General features: G+C 42.4%; 1 protein-coding gene across 9 annotated transcripts in view; it reads left to right on the forward strand.

Annotated features, from left to right (window-relative positions):
* LOC108087654 (KN motif and ankyrin repeat domain-containing protein 1) overlaps window positions 1-15,468 on the forward strand; it is a 30,598-nt gene extending 15,130 nt beyond the window's left edge. For 3 of the 9 annotated variants that reach the window (XM_017185136.2, XM_017185135.2, XM_017185133.2), the window contains 10 exons: window positions 889-932; window positions 4,539-4,813; window positions 5,329-5,827; window positions 10,283-10,719; window positions 10,996-12,383; window positions 12,941-13,369; window positions 13,805-14,051; window positions 14,116-14,328; window positions 14,440-14,640; window positions 14,975-15,468. In XM_017185136.2, coding sequence (XP_017040625.1) covers window positions 889-932; window positions 4,539-4,813; window positions 5,329-5,827; window positions 10,283-10,719; window positions 10,996-12,383; window positions 12,941-13,369; window positions 13,805-14,051; window positions 14,116-14,328; window positions 14,440-14,640; window positions 14,975-15,142 — 3,901 coding nt within the window. In that variant the 3' untranslated portion in view covers window positions 15,143-15,468. Of the gene's footprint in view, window positions 1-888; window positions 933-3,759; window positions 3,938-4,538; window positions 4,814-5,328; window positions 5,828-7,947; window positions 8,492-8,516; window positions 8,989-9,492; window positions 10,131-10,153; window positions 10,221-10,282; window positions 10,720-10,995; window positions 12,384-12,756; window positions 12,884-12,940; window positions 13,370-13,804; window positions 14,052-14,115; window positions 14,329-14,439; window positions 14,641-14,974 lie in introns of those variants that run through there. The other 6 variants (XM_017185134.2, XM_017185140.2, XM_017185139.2 and 3 more) reach the window with 6 other exon arrangements.
* The last annotated feature ends 111 nt before the right edge of the window (window positions 15,469-15,579 follow it).

Consider the following 15,579-nt stretch of genomic DNA (forward strand, 5'->3'; position numbering starts at 1 on the left):
GCTGGCTAACATATATATTATATATATATTTTTTTTGGCTAATTGCATTAGGATTACTTGAAATGGCGGGGGAGCACTCAAATCCCCACTTGGAACCAAAACAAATTATAAATAATTGCAGTTTCCGTTTCCAGCAAAGTGGAAAAATGAAAAATGCGGCACGCATGTTACGTTTTTCCAGGAAATCCAGGGAAAACCAGGGAAAACTCGAGTAGGGATCAGGGCGGCAAAGTTCACTAATGAGTTTTCGTGGGGACGAATACCATTCTGCCGCATGGCGGGGCAAACAGTTTACGCTGGATTTTGTGGCACACGCACAAATATATTTCAAAAAGTTATCTTTCCAAATACCGAACAAAGGGGGCGACATCGGGAACTCAAAACGCTGACAGCTTGATATATTTTATTATAATTTCTTCCCTACGGCAAGTGTGATTTCTATCTTTATCTGTTGCTCTGTTTGTGTATCGTTGTATCTACGCATTTGTCGCATTCCGTGTCGAGTGCACAGGAAAAAGTAAAGAGATACATTCAAGGAAAAAAATATAAATACAATAAATCAAATCTCATTTAAGATTTATTAAAGATACTTTAATTAAGATAAAAAGTGTGCAAATGTAGAATTCATATATTTATTATTGTAATTTTTATTCAACAAATTTCTTATCTCTACTTCTATTACCCCCACTTTTCTCTCAGTGATCTCGTTGCATTGATTTATTTTTAAATCCGATAGCAACGACAAATAGTGTTGGCGTTTTCTTAGCGTTTCGCAAGCGACTTTCCTTGTTATTGTTTTCGCAGGCCCTGCAATCTTTCATTATATTGTTTACTTTATTTGCCAATTTCCCAACTAACAAGAATTTCTTTGGTCCGATTCGTTTCCAGGTCGTTGGTTTTGCGAAGTCAACGCGCCTTCATTGAGGAAAATGGTAAGTCTTAAAAGCAAAAAAAAAAATCACCGCGTGGGCCTCTCGGCCATAAAAGTAATAGTAAAAACGTGTCTCAGTCCCACATGGCTGACATTCTGCTGCAGCAGCAGCCGCAGCCGCGGCTTTTGGCCACAAGATCGGATGTGGGTCAACCTAACGCCCACGAACAGATCCGCAAAGCCGGGCCAACACCCACAAATGTGTTGAGCGGTGTTAACAATACACTTAACTTGGCCGAAAAGGCAAATTTGTCACAGCGCCACCGCCACGCACTTTTTTTTTTTTTTTTCGACCCACCCGAATCGAGCGAAATATATTTCGTACTTCGACTCCTTTATGGAAATCAATTTTGGCAAGACCCACACTTCAATACTCCCCTTCCAGCCAAAAATTGCAGCTTTTAATTAAGCCAAAGTAAGACGAAACTGGTTTGGCGGCTCGAACGCAAATATTTTCCTCGATATCAAATAATTCGGTCTTTTTGCTGCTGCCAATTTATGACAAGCGGATGTGAGTTGACAGTTTAGTTGGCGGTGGGCGTGGCAGGTTTTTGATATGCGACTTCAGCCTTAATTGAAGCAATTAAATTGGGCGACGTGTGCGTAAATGTCAGCTGGTCGGCGTTTTCAACTCATTAGCCACACACGAAGTGCTTACCATAATTTTGAAAAAAATAAACATAAAACCGACAAAAGTTTATGACACGTTGAAAAATCATTAAAAACTAAAAGCCATAAACCTGTGCAGCAACCACAAGTGGCCGACCGAAAGGGACAACTTTAATTGGGTAATTAAAATGCAGTCATAAATAGGGCGAATCTCGTCTGGGGAGCACTTGGAAAAATTAAAAGAAAAGCGCAAGGTGTGGAAAGAAAAACCTACAGTTCGTTAACAGCAAATAAAGCAATTCTTACGCGAGGTAAAAATATTTAAAAATAATTTTAAAATAATTAAAAATGCGAACTTAATGCGCTTGAAAATGTGAAATGTGAATCATAAACACTTCCTCAGAACTAATTGCATTTTTATTGAATACTATTCTGTGCATTTGTTTTTATGCTTGGCACACCCATTACTTTCGTATTTTATTTCAGCAGGAAAAATAAATCCATTAAGATAGTTCTGCTAATTTGGTTAATTGAAAATTATAGTTATCTCGAAAAGAGTAATCAAGAGTCTCTTGATTGCAGCTAATATGCCCATTAGTTACCCGCTTTATATTTGGCTGTCGCATGTTTATTTTTTATTTTTTTGGTGGCCTGTCAAGTGAGTTGGGGCATGCAATTAGATCGAACAGCGTTGCACGTGTTTTGCATAATTAAATTTTTGCGCTTTACGGTAATTTGTTGCTGTGGCCGCAGCAGCTCTTGCACCGTTAGCTTCATTAGGCGCAGCAGCTGCAAAATGCAACTGCAACTGCAACTCTGCAACAGCAACAGCCGCCTACCTCGAATTTAGCCAACATATGAACATATGAGCAAATTGTGCACATGTCAGTTGGACAACCAGTTTGGATTTGCTATACAAATACCCTAAGTCAATGGTACAATGTGTTTAAGGTTTTTAAATAAATCTTATAAAATCTGAGAAACATATATTTAGTAAAGCTTGAAGGGTTAATAGCGAATAAAGGGTATAAAAGCTTCTGTATTCCCCTTGATATGTTGCCTTCCTTCCCATTTCATTCACAATTCGAGTTCATTTTGTATGCTGGACAGCATCTGCATCATTCACCAATACGCCCACTCCGAAAATGTAGTCATTACAAGAGGCCTGATCAACATGGAGCCCACCGATCAAGCGATCGTGATAATGATGATTGGGACATGGGCCCGTGGAGCATGATCGTAATTCAACTGTTGCCATCAAGCCGGGTTAATTTCTTAATTTTTATGTGAGTCGGGTGCGACAATACGATTTATGTGACTGTGTTTGTAGGCGCCCTTATTTGGCTGGCAGATTGTCGGCCAAATGAAGTTGTAAACTCGCCGCGTACAGATTGGTTTTTTTTTTGCAAAATGTCAGCCTTTAAGTGAAGCAAATAAACGAAAAGTTTCCAGTGATTTTAAGATGGTTTTTTAGGTATATGTAGGTACTTTACCAAGTTGCATTTCAATAAACATTTATTTGGATATCAGTAAATTATTATACCAACATACTCATGTTAACAACATTTTCTAATCATAGTTACAATGTTGCAGGCAAAATGTCTTGCCAATTTAGCATTCAGACAGTATTAAATACCCGTCAATTAGGGAACATTTATGGAGCCACATTCCTTATCCGCCTACTAAAACCGAAAAAAATAGAAGCCGGTCCAAATTTGAATAGTCTGTGTGATTATATGATTAAGAGTGTTGGATTGTGGGTGGGTGTGTGCGATGCGATAGGTGATTATTAAGCCGGCGCACCGATTTGGCCGTGGCCCTGAAGCCGCCTGCTAATTACGGCCACTCGATTTCGAGCTCATCAATATGCGGCCTCTTGAATCGGTTCAACACGTATACGCCGCGTTGAGCACTTTCACAATCCAGATACGCCCACTTTGTTTTTCAACCCACGCTCTTGATTTTCTTTTCATGAATGAAACGAAATGAATGAAAAGTGAAAAGTATCTTACGCTTTTCAATCCGATTCGTTTTGCAGTTCGCCAACAGATGGCGACGGAAAAAAGAGCTTTATATTGTACTTGGTGACTCGATAGCGTGGCTAAATGCTCCCATATCTTATCGGGTTTAATTTGCTGCATGATGAATAAAGTGAGAATTTGATACTCTTGCCGGTCAGTTTGTTGAAGGCTTCCCCGAAGAGTAGAACGCTTGCTTTTCCCTATTTTTCCTTGCACTTTAACTTTATAAATACTATCGAAAAATCGGAGGTCAGCCGTCGTGCTGCAGGAATTTCAAATGTTTTAAGTGCAAACTCGAGTCGCCATAAAATGCTGTGGAATCTATTTTGGCTGGGGGTTTTGTGGCTCTGGCATGAGGCTAAAAAGCCGCAAGAAAGTGAGTGTGCAAAGCAGAAAGAATAAATAAATAAAATAATAATATCAAACAAAAACTCCGGAGGTGTTTGTTTGCAGCTTTTTCTCCTCTGAAAAAGTAACATTGCATAGCTTCCATTACTTGGATCATTATTTAATTATTATTTGCCTTGATTACAAAATCGTTTACGCCAAAGCCAACGTAAATAACTCAAATTGCTTTGTTAAAAGTGATTCAGAGACGGTCAGAAGTGGTTTATCTAAATTAACTGAAATTAGTTATTATAAGGCGCAATTAAGCATAAATAAGGCACGAATTTATCTGGCGGATACAGACGGTCGGTCATTCCGAGAACTGCGCCTTTGTACCTGCTGCTGCTGCTCGGATTACCAAATCCGAAACGTGTTTGATGAAGGGGCAGGTGTGGCACCCTCAGTCTCGTCTGCGTTGCACAGACGCACAAAAATAAAACCTTTTTTATTTTGTGGTTCGACTGCGGTTCAATACCAAGAATCGCCCGTTGACGTGACCTTGGTAGTGACATTAAGATACATCGCGTCTGGCTTTGGTATCCACAAGATAATAATTCTTTTCTCATCTCCTCTTTCCGTTTCCCCTGCAGCTCGTCCCTCTTCATCCTCCTCATCCGCGAATCCATCTCCTGGTGGCATGAGTCGCTCGGTGCGCAGCTGCAACTGCTGCCCCTATGGATACCACATCGATCTGGACTTCGTGCGCTACTGCGAGGCGCTGGCCCACGAGAAGCCCAGCGAGGAGGAGCAGCGGCGAAGGGATCGCCGGAGATCCCGCAAGTCCATGGAGTTCATGCTGGGGTTCGAGAGCCTCTTCGGCGGCGATTGGCAGGCGGAGTCGAGGGTCCAGGGAAAGCTAAGTGAGGTAAGTTTGGTATCTAAAGATAATAAAAAATTAGATATTTACTTGATAAAAAAAGAAAATCATGATCCGAAAACTCTTTTAAAATAGTAAGTAAACATAAAGTTGAAAACACAATAGTTATTTTATATAGATTTAATTTAAATCCTTTATTGCGAAAAGTTTATATCAAAGAAAAGTATATTTATCTTCTAAGGGAAGAATTTTACATTTTATTAAACATTTTCCAGTTTTAAAAACAATAAACAATTTCAAGCAAAAAAGTTGAGAACATATATCTCATAGATTTATAATTCATAGACTTTGCTGTATCTCTTTTATACAAACACAGAAAGTATTTAAAAAAAAGGGGGGTAAAAAACTAAATCAAAAGTAAAAGCAATCAAAAATTGAAGATGATGTGCTGTGTGGATTGTCCAACATCCCGCATTTCTTCCGGGTGGTCCTCATCTTTTGATCTCCAATCTGGCGGAACTGCATGTGCAATTAACTTGTCACCTTTTCAATTTCCCGTGCAGGCCTCACATGAAAGCGAACCGGATTCGCCACGCCCCATTGAAGGGGCGGTGAATGCGTCGCCGTTGTACAGCACCACTCCGTGCTACCGACCGCGATCCTCATCGGTGCCCCGTTTCACCTACGGCAGCATACCGCCTCGTTCGGAGTCGCCCTTCGGCACCGCCTCCTCCACCTGCTCCTCCCTTCGCGGAGGCGTGGAAAGCGATGTCGGGGTGGGGGGATCCTCCCTCTACCATCAGCGGCACAAGCCGGCGATCAGTCCGCCGGAGACGAGAGCCTTTCTCCACGAAGCTCTGGACGAGGTGTGCAGCGATTTCGAGAGGACGCTGGAAAGGACCTCGGTGAAGAGGCGCAAGGTTCCCTACTCGGGATCCCTCTCCATGGATCGCAACAACAACAAGCTCAGTCTGAGCCTCACCAATGGTCATGGGTCGTCGAAGGAGCACAGAAGTCATCGACTGGGCAACAGCACGTGGGATCGCTACTTTGATGTGCCAGGTGAGTGGTCGTCTCGGGGATCTCCCAAAATAGAATGCCAAAAAGAACTCAATTTATTAATATAATGTATTGAATTTGCACTGAGGGAAAATTTATGGTAATATAGCGAGGATATATGAATATATCATGTTGAAAAGAAAATCAAAAATTGTAATTTAGAAGCTGCTATTAGAAAATATTTAAAAATACTTTAACTCTGCATATTTGTTGCAAAGTTTAGACATGTTTTGTTTACAACTTCGGATAGATATTTATATCTTTACTTTTTTCCTAAATTTAGTGTATAAATCATTTTCAAATCAAAGCGAATTTCTACAATTTCTTGAGGCTCTAGATCTAAATCTTATATTTTTTGTTCTGCTCCTCTAAGATGATTCATAGAGGCGAGTGAGACACGCCTTTGGCAGATACTTTTGCTTTCTTTATTTTCTTAGCAATTAGCGCTGCTGCGGCACATGTGACATTTTTACGCACGAAAGTGTGAAAAATACTGTGAGACTCTTAGAAGGGAATAGGAAAACCACCTCACAGTGGAATGAAAAGTAAAAGCCAAAGTAATAAAATAAAAAAAAAACTAAACTACAAGTTTGAGGTCAACATTAAAAATGAATTTGAAAAGTTGCGTACCAACTTGTTATATATTAATCGAAGTTACGGCAAATTTTGTCAACATTTTCTTCTTATCAATCCCATGGTAACCATGAAGTTGTCATCTCTGCAGCTGTGCTCTTAGATCAAAGGATATTTCAACATCCATAAAGTTTTAAACAAAATAGAAAAGCAAACAAATCAAAATGTAGTTCACCGCTGGCCAACTCCAAAGATATAAACATACATACTATATATATATATATACAAAGTCTGATGCAAATGCAGAAAAGCAGATAAAAACAGATACGGTTGCTTTGCATCTTTGGCATTTGAGTCTCAATTGGGTGCTTGCAACTTGCGGCATGGGGCAACTTCAAGGCAATTTTCGAGGCGTTCGTATCTCAAATCAATTTGAAATGCGCATTTGGCGCTCAATTTGCATGCAAATTTTGCTCCAGCTCGTTTTTCACGTATTTGTTGATGCCATAAATTTGCCACAAAGTGTGCAAAAAAATAAAATCAATGCAAATAAACAAATCAAATTGTCGCGATTCGTTATTCTTTTTTTTTTGGCCAAAAAACATGGCACAAGGAGTTGTCATTGATTAATGTGTAGAAAATGGTTGCAGTGCCTTGGTAATTGCCAAAGGTACTGGCCATTAATAAATGGCTTTCAAATTGATTTGAACATGGTCGAAAGACTGGCTGCTGCCAAAAAGATCTTGTCGAGCCCAAAAGACATTTCTAACAATAGATGAATGCCAAGAAGCGTGTAAAAGCTGAAAGCAAAAACCTTGAGCTATCTGCACAAAAAAATTAATATATAAAATTGTAATTTATGAACAAGTTGGAATTGCTTTTCTGTGTTTTTATCTTAAAACTACTAACTGCGGGTTTAACCTATCCACAAATCAACAAATAAATCATAAATCAACTAAAAGTTATTTATAGATTTCAATTTGTTTGCATTTTAAATATCAATCAAACTATTTTTTCTTTTAATAATTAATTGCAAAAAGATAAGATATTAGATATTAGATATTTCAAGGGGCGAACCTGGTTCAAACCTGATGATGATTTATTCAAACTTAGCCTCTTTTGTTTCTTGGCCCTGACTCAGAAAACACATGCAAACATTGGGTGCGAATCGGTGTGCAAATAGGCAATCAAAAATCAATACTATTTGCCTATCAAACGGCCCAACGAATATAAAATATAAACAATCCCAAATGGCTCTCTCTCTTGTTTCGATCCTCTCTTTTTCACTGAAATTATCACTATCAGCTTTTGTTAATAATTGTGCATTCAGCTTATCAGCACAAACACAGCAAAATGTTGCCTACTTCTGTAGCTCTAGTTTGCTTTTATTTTGGTTACTTAATTTGTATTTGCCGAGCGTTATCACTTCGCTCTGTGGCTCTCAGCAAATTGGCTTCTATTTTATTTCGTTGCTAGTACTATAGACATAACATTTATTTTTTTTCCGCTCGCCTTTCGCACAAGAGTTGTGTTAAATAATAACACAAAAATCTCTACTGCTAAATGGTTTTTTGTCGCTCTTCACGCTGTTTTTCCGCTGTTGATGATGGTCGAATGAACGAAAAAAGCTGAGAGCAGTTTGTCGGCGACTTTCGAACGAAAAGCATAAAAATGCTTCTGTGTAGCTGCGAAAAATAAAACACTTACAATAGTTATACGAAATGCCTTAAACGAAATTAACTAATCAAAACGAGACGTGTAATTGTAGTATAACGAATTAATAGCAACTAAATTTAATGCGAAATACATGATTAAATGTGACAAAAGATTCGAGAGCAGCCAAAACGAGAATCGGTTCGACAAAGAAAATTATTTGGAAAATTTAAAAAAAAAGAGATAACAAATTACTGAAAAAAACGTACAGATCAACCAATAAAAATCATTAAAAAGTTATAATAATAAATACGTTAACAATAATAAATCTCATAAATTATCCAGAAGAAATCAGCACAAAAATAAGCATAAATCAAAATTCGAATATATTGTTTATAATGCCAATGATTCTACGAAAACTGAATTATGAACCTCTACGAAGTGAGTTGAGAGTGAGATAAGATTTTTGGCCGTCACTGTGAGGCAGATAACATGTGATGAGCTGTCGCTTTGATCTGGCAATCGAATAATTTAATATTGTTTATAACCCAGCGCCTTAATTAGCACCGGCTAAGATAAGAGCAAACAAAACACGAAGCAATTAAATAAGAAAATCTAACCAATTTTTGATACGCTTTGCGAATGCCAGACGCAAAACCAAGTGCAATGTCTGCTGCCTTGGCCCAAAAACGCTGCCAAGTGCAATGCTGCAATGCTGTGCTTCTCTAACCAACTAAAAGCCAACTAAACCGAATAAATCAATAATAGAAAATAAGGAAAATAAGGAAAACCAAGTGGAGGAGGAGGAGGAGGAGGAGCCGCCATGTTCTCGACATCAGAGGATGCCTTGCCGCAGAGACGGAAGCGTTTGGCCAAGAGGAGCTTCAAGTTGAAGCCGGACAGCAAGCCAGAATCGCCGAAGAGCTGGTGGAGCGACTGTAGGTTCATTAGCTTAAGGAGACGCTCATTTGGCACGAACTCTTTACCGTTTTGAACTCGGTTCTTTGCTAATTAGTTGGGCCATAAAAACTGATTAATTATAGCCCGGTCAATGCTACTCAGCGTCACGCGCTGCCCCTCTTCACCCCCCAAAACCCCTTCTCCTTCGACCACCGCCCCCCATTTCGCCTTGACCAAAGACTCTTAGCCAATTTGGCACCGCTAGGAAAATAACCTGCACAGAAAAATATAGAAACTAGATAAAGGGTGCCACAGAATATTTAAAAAAATATTTAAAAGACAATTTTATGTTTTGAAACAACAAATACTAATACAAAAGTTCAGTCAGCAGTAATCCATTTTATGAAGTTTTAGCAGAGCTTCTTAAATGCATTTCTAAACTGTTCCTTTTAATATATATATTACTGCCATTTCTGGTTTCAATATTTTGTATTTTTTGCAGTCTAAACTTCAATCCCTAAAAGGTTACATTTTCTTTCCGTGCAGCTTAAATAATAGAAAGGCTGCTAGTCGCAGAGTTCGTTGCACATAGCCATTAAGTAATAACAAAAAAGTGGGCGGCAAATGGATGAGAACAGCAAAAAAAAAGAATAATCTTGGCAGGGCGGACAGCGCGAGATGAGTAACAAATTGTAGTTGACGGGGCGCACAGTGCGTATGAGGAATATTGGACAAATGCAAGAGCATAAAAATAGAAGCTTGATCTTTCAGCTGTTCATAAATATCTATAAATTTACCCACCAACAAGAGTCTGCACGTTTTGCTTTTGCGTCGAGTAAAACACGCCAATAACCTTGTCTCTTATGTAAATAAAAGGTAATATAAATACGTATGTGTGCCGCGGCGATAAACAAAAACTAATATTGAATAATAACCCGAGTCGAGAGTCTCTTATCTGGGGACACAAATTTTCGCTCACGCACACTCACAGAAAAGAAATCAAGCTGCTTTTGCCTTTTACTTCGCCTGCATTAAATACAATATATGTTAGATATAGGTACATATGTATACATTTTTTTTGTGTTCACATTATACGAACTTTGGCACAATTATTAAAATTAGATTCGAGGAGCAACCGCTTTTATCATTTTTTGCATGGGACCTTTCTTGCAATATTTTCGTGAGTATTTTGAGTCCAGTCGCCGGCGGCAAGAGCTCATGGCAAGTCTGCAGATAAAGATTGTACTTACGAGGGCCAATGGCAGACCAAGTAATCTGTATATCCACCAGCCAAGATCGTTAGTTAATTATGGTATCTGTTACTCTCTTTAGATTCCTGCATCGGTGGCAATCGATCGCCCACGGGAACGCCACGCCCCTTCTTGCGATCCAATACGCTGCCGTTGCAACAACGACCGAGTCCCGCGGAGGTGCAATATGAGAGCTATGTCAAGGCCACCGTGGCAGCCAATGCCAAGTCGCCGGTGGAGCAGCTGGAGTCCGCCAAGTCGCCGGGAGATCCTCCACCGCCGCCGCCGAGGCGCCACCACCTGTTGACCACCACCACCACTCTGACTTCCAAGGAGGAGGTGCGCCAGCCGGAGAATGGATCCATGAGCAGCAGCTCCCTGCAGTCGCCCGTCGTCTCCGAAACTGGCCAAGCCATCTCCGATGCTCAGGCTCTCGTCCAGATCCGCGAGCAGATGGCCAAGAGCCTAGGGAGACTCAAGGATCTCGAGGAGCAGGTGATGGTCATTCCCGGCCTGAAGGTGAGTGCAAAGAATACCCTAAAAGATCTAGAATCATACTGATTTAAAGCCGGATCACTATGAATATGTCTTTTAACAATAGATAACACTTCTTTGTTTAATAATTTAGTATTTAGTTTCATAACTAAAAAAATGGTAGAAAAAATAATGATAAGAAAAATAAAACGGACTTATTGTTGATTTCAAGAATAAAATAAGATATAAAGTTAACTTACTTTAATTTTATTTATTTATACTTTTTATTGTAATACTTCTTCTTCTTTATCTTCTTTTCAGCTGGAAATCGATTCGCTGCGTTCGGAAAAGGAGAAATTGCAGCGCAGGAACGAGGAGCTCCTTCGCAGTCAAAGACAGACGCCTTCGCCACCGAGTCCTGGTCTCAAGACCGCCTCTCCCGTGCAGTTCACTCCCCAAAGGATCAGTCCAGTTTCCCTGGAGAGCCTGGGAGCACGGATTCGCAGCAGCTCCGCCTCGGCATCTCCCTCCCCGAGTGTCGTCCGTAGGGATGTCTCCACCCAGGCGGTGGTGCGACCACCTGCCACGCGAGATGTTTCCGTTGGCCACCAGCCAACCACTCGGAATACGGGAGTCAATCCCTCGGAAACCGTTTACTCCAAGGAGGAGCTGGAAAAGAAGGTGGAGCAGGCACTGGACAACGCCCAAAGGCAGCAGCTGAGGAAGCTCATCTCGGTGGGCACCCAGATGTACGTGCCACAAAGGGAGCAGCGCGACAGTGGAGTGCAAACCCAGCCGGAGCGACCCAAACTGAAATACAATGTGGGAATCACAGCGAAACCAGCAACGAGGGAGAACTTCACCAGCTGCAAACCGGATGTGCGCCATGTGGGATGCTCTGAGGATCGCCTGGATGATGTCCTTTGCGAAAAGTGTGCCGTCAGCAAGAGAAGCGTGGCCTGCGGTCCGGAAAGTCCGCCGGAGAAGGTGAAACCAGCTCCCCAAATGCCGGGACGCAGCAACACCTTTAGCTTGGGAGAAAATGAGGCGGTTTCCGTGATTCGGAAGACCATTGGCTGCCAGACGCCGGTCACCCTGGTGCTCAGTGCTGGAAGTCAGACCACCACCACCGTGGTTCGCTCCACCGGAGCTCAGGTGAATCCCCAGCAGCAGCACTCCGGCGTTCAGTGCGGCACCGAGCAGGTGACCCGGCAAACGGACACCGTTGGTCTGCAGCGACTCACCCGGAGCCACACGAAGGCGGAGCAGGTGGCCGAGTCGGTGCCACGCCCCCAAACCCGCCACTCGGCCAGCAATACGGATAAGGTGGAGGAGCCACCGGTTCCGGTGCCGGTTAAAGTGCGCACCACCCATTCCTCGTGCAACACGGAGGAGGTTCGCAAAAGGGACGTGGGATGCGGTGATATCGTAAAGCCGCACATCTCGATCGCCTGCGCGGCCAACTACTGTGATTCCTGCAAGGAGGCCATCCAGGACCTGGCCAGGGGATTCTCCAAGACGAGTCCCACCGCCTCCCGAACGGGAGGAGCAGTTCGACGGTCCACTTCGGCGGACTCGAGGATCCCACGGCCCAAACACCTCACCAGCCCGAGTCCGGTTCGGAAAGAGTTTAAGAGGCAGAACACCTACACACTGGCCACTCCTTCGCCAACTCCAAGTCCTCAGGTGGAGAGGAAGGCGCGATTGAGGTGAGTCCTTAAAAAATATGACATTAGGGGAACCTCATAAGATGGAAAACGTTCAGAATCCATAGAGTTTATTGACTTTTTACTTTTCAAGTGCATATCCTTTGATTCCAACAATTTTAAAATATTTAGAAATTAGAGCAGTAAATGTTAAATATTAAATATTGTCATATTTACTCTATTTAATTTTATTACAAAATTTATTACATTGAACCTATTTCGTTCCACTGTGCTAGCCAAGTTTCACCAAAAGCTTTTAGCCGAGACGCCAACCACATGTTGGCTCCTGCGCATTGAGTTCAAAAAATCCATAGCCTGAATTCGCAATGAGTTGACCTTCAGTTGAGTTTGGGGTTTCGCTTTGGCCCAATTGCTTCTGAGCCGCTTCTTTTTGTTTTTTGTTTGGATTTTGGTTTCCGCATGGTGCTGCCAATGTTCTCCAGCCTGAGCAGCTTCACGTGCTACCCGCTGCTGGTCAGCGGATGCTCGGCCCTGCTCGTAACGTGGGTTTAAAACCTCTGCTATGAACTGTAAAACTCATCAAGGTTATTCCTTTTCAGCTCGCTGCAGGAGAAGCCCCCCACTGTGTCCAGTTTCCAGGTGGCGGATCCTTTGGCGGAGTCGCAGAGCTTTATTCGCCAGCCGAAGAAGGATTTGCTGGACCTCAGCCTTTTGGGCGATGATGAGCTGATTGTGCGGGAGGAGAAGCGGGTGAGCATCAGCTGGTCGCGGGATGCCTCTCCCGCCCCACTGATGACCTCTTCGGGCACCACCAAGTCCGAGTCGCCGGAGGAGGAGCCACCGATGAGCTCCTCCAGCGACTCCAGTCCGCCCATCGATGTGCAGATCGCCCAGGGAGCTCGCAAGAAGTCCAGCACCCCATTGAAATCTAGTCAGAGCGAGGGCTCCCAGGTGACCGTCATCGAGCAGCCGGCCACCAAGGCCCAGCTCCACCAGTTGGCCCAGGCGGATGCGGAACCCCGAAAGAAGTGAGTAGAACCCTTTTCATTTGACAACTAAAAGGTAGCAAACAAATGTTTTAATGCCAATGCATTTAAATCTTATTAAACCAACCAAGCCATGTCAACTTTCCTATTATTTTCAAAAAAGTAGTTCGTAATTTAGAGTCTATAATTTATACCATACTTTATGTATTGGGTTTTCAATCTTTTCTATGTATTTTCTGAACAAAATTATAGCAGTCTCTGCTAGGGCATTAAAACGTGATTTAATGCTTATTTTACATTCATATTTCTGCTATGCAAATTACAAAGTTTAAGTCTTGTTTAATGGCCATTTAAATTAATGCGAGATGGAAGCACAGAAAAATGGGGCACGTGTAACAGTTTACAAGCTGCTTAAGTTTTCTGTGTAAAATGTATATTGTTGGCTTTTATTTTATTACTATTTTAATTTCCTTTCAGAACTGAGCTGTCCAAGGGTCTGAAAGATGCCCTCAAGCTCATCAACGACTCGCTGCTGAAGAAGTTGGGCGCCAAGCCCATATCCTCGCAGAGCCTTAAGTCGGCCAAGGCCACCATCCAGGATCACTGGTTCATGAACTCCAGCACGGGGAAATCCGATCCCCACCAGGTGGAGGACTATCTCGATTACTTTGAGTCTCTGTCGGTGCCTCTGCTGGAGTATTGTGTTAACCTCTCCGACACCAATGTAGGTTTCTAACAACTATCAACTGAAATCAACTTAAATCACTAAATATTATAACGTTTTTCAGGGCAACACAGCCATGCATTATGCAGTCTCGCACGGCAACTTCGATGTGGTATCCATTCTGCTGGATTCTAAGGTTTGCGACGTAAACCAGATGAATAACGCCGGATACACGTCGGTGATGCTCGTGTCGTTGGCCAAGTTGAAGCAACCATCCCATCGCACAGTCGTCGAGCGACTGTTCAAGATGGCCGATGTCAACATACGGGCCAAGAAGGTAGGTAAGGGGCCCACCACCGCCCACTGACCTTTGACCCCCTAAAAAGCTGACCTCCACTTCCGTAACTCCCCTACTAACCACACCCCTCCGTTCTTGCCACACTTGCAGCACTGCCAGACCGCCTTGATGCTCGCTGTGTCGCATGGTAACGGCGACATGGTCAACATGCTCCTGGACGCCGGCGCGGACATCAACATCCAGGACGAGGACGGCAGCACCGCGCTCATGTGCGCCGCCGAGCACGGACGCGTGGATGTGATCAAGCACCTGCTCTCGCATCCCGACTGCGATTCCCTGATCAACGATGTGGTGAGTACAACATACTGCGTGCAAAAACTATACGAGTTTTGGTAAGGTTTCAGAAAGATAGCTATAAAACTGAGAGACAAGTTTACATAGACCGACGGACAAACGTACACTTAAGTTCCTTAACTTCATCACATCATAAAAATGTAAAAAACTTATGCAGTATGCAGTTCTAAGAGGACTATTTTAGAAGCATTTTGAGGTATTCCAATCCAAAATCGGACATCATTTAGCAAAGTTATGGGCTTTCAATTGCTTTTATTTGGTTTAAAAATAATTTTTATTTTTTTTGTTAAATCAAATCTATGATGATATTAACGATTTGGTTTCCCCGCAGGACGGCAGCACGGCCTTCAAGATCGCCTGGCAGGCTGGCCACCGGGACGTGGGTCTGCTGATCTACGTGCACGAGCAGATGCTCCGGAGCAAGCTGCCCAACCGAGGGGATCCGATGAGGAGCTCCCTGATTTCGCCACAGCGCCACAAGCGCCAGCCATCGCAGTAGATTCGTAGCCATTTTTAGCGGTATTAGCGGCCAATCGAGACGAACAAACAAAAACAAACAGATAGTGTCTAAGTTCTAAATTAGCATTTCGCGGAGAGAGTTTCCCAAAAAACATTCCACAGTCCGCAGAGGAGGAAAGCACAAAGGCAGCTCACTTACACTTACATTTGTATATTAGAGTTCGTTTGTCGTACGTTTTATTTATTTGTAAATCTAATTTTAGTGCTAGTGTCTAATGTATGTAACTCTAGTTTCGATCTTATTAACCAACGAAAGCAACAGACTCTTTAATAATATATCTGATATTTAATGTATCTGAAACACTACGATCAACTCTTGCAATTATGGTAACTTAAGCAACTGCACACAGGCCTGAGCTACCGAATCGGAAGTAGCCGACAATCCAACCATATCAGCAATCGACAATGCAACAAACG

This window comes from Drosophila ficusphila, unplaced genomic scaffold (genome assembly GCF_018152265.1).
Source record: "Drosophila ficusphila isolate 14025-0441.05 unplaced genomic scaffold, ASM1815226v1 contig_414, whole genome shotgun sequence".
Lineage (NCBI taxonomy): Eukaryota > Metazoa > Arthropoda > Insecta > Diptera > Drosophilidae > Drosophila > Drosophila ficusphila.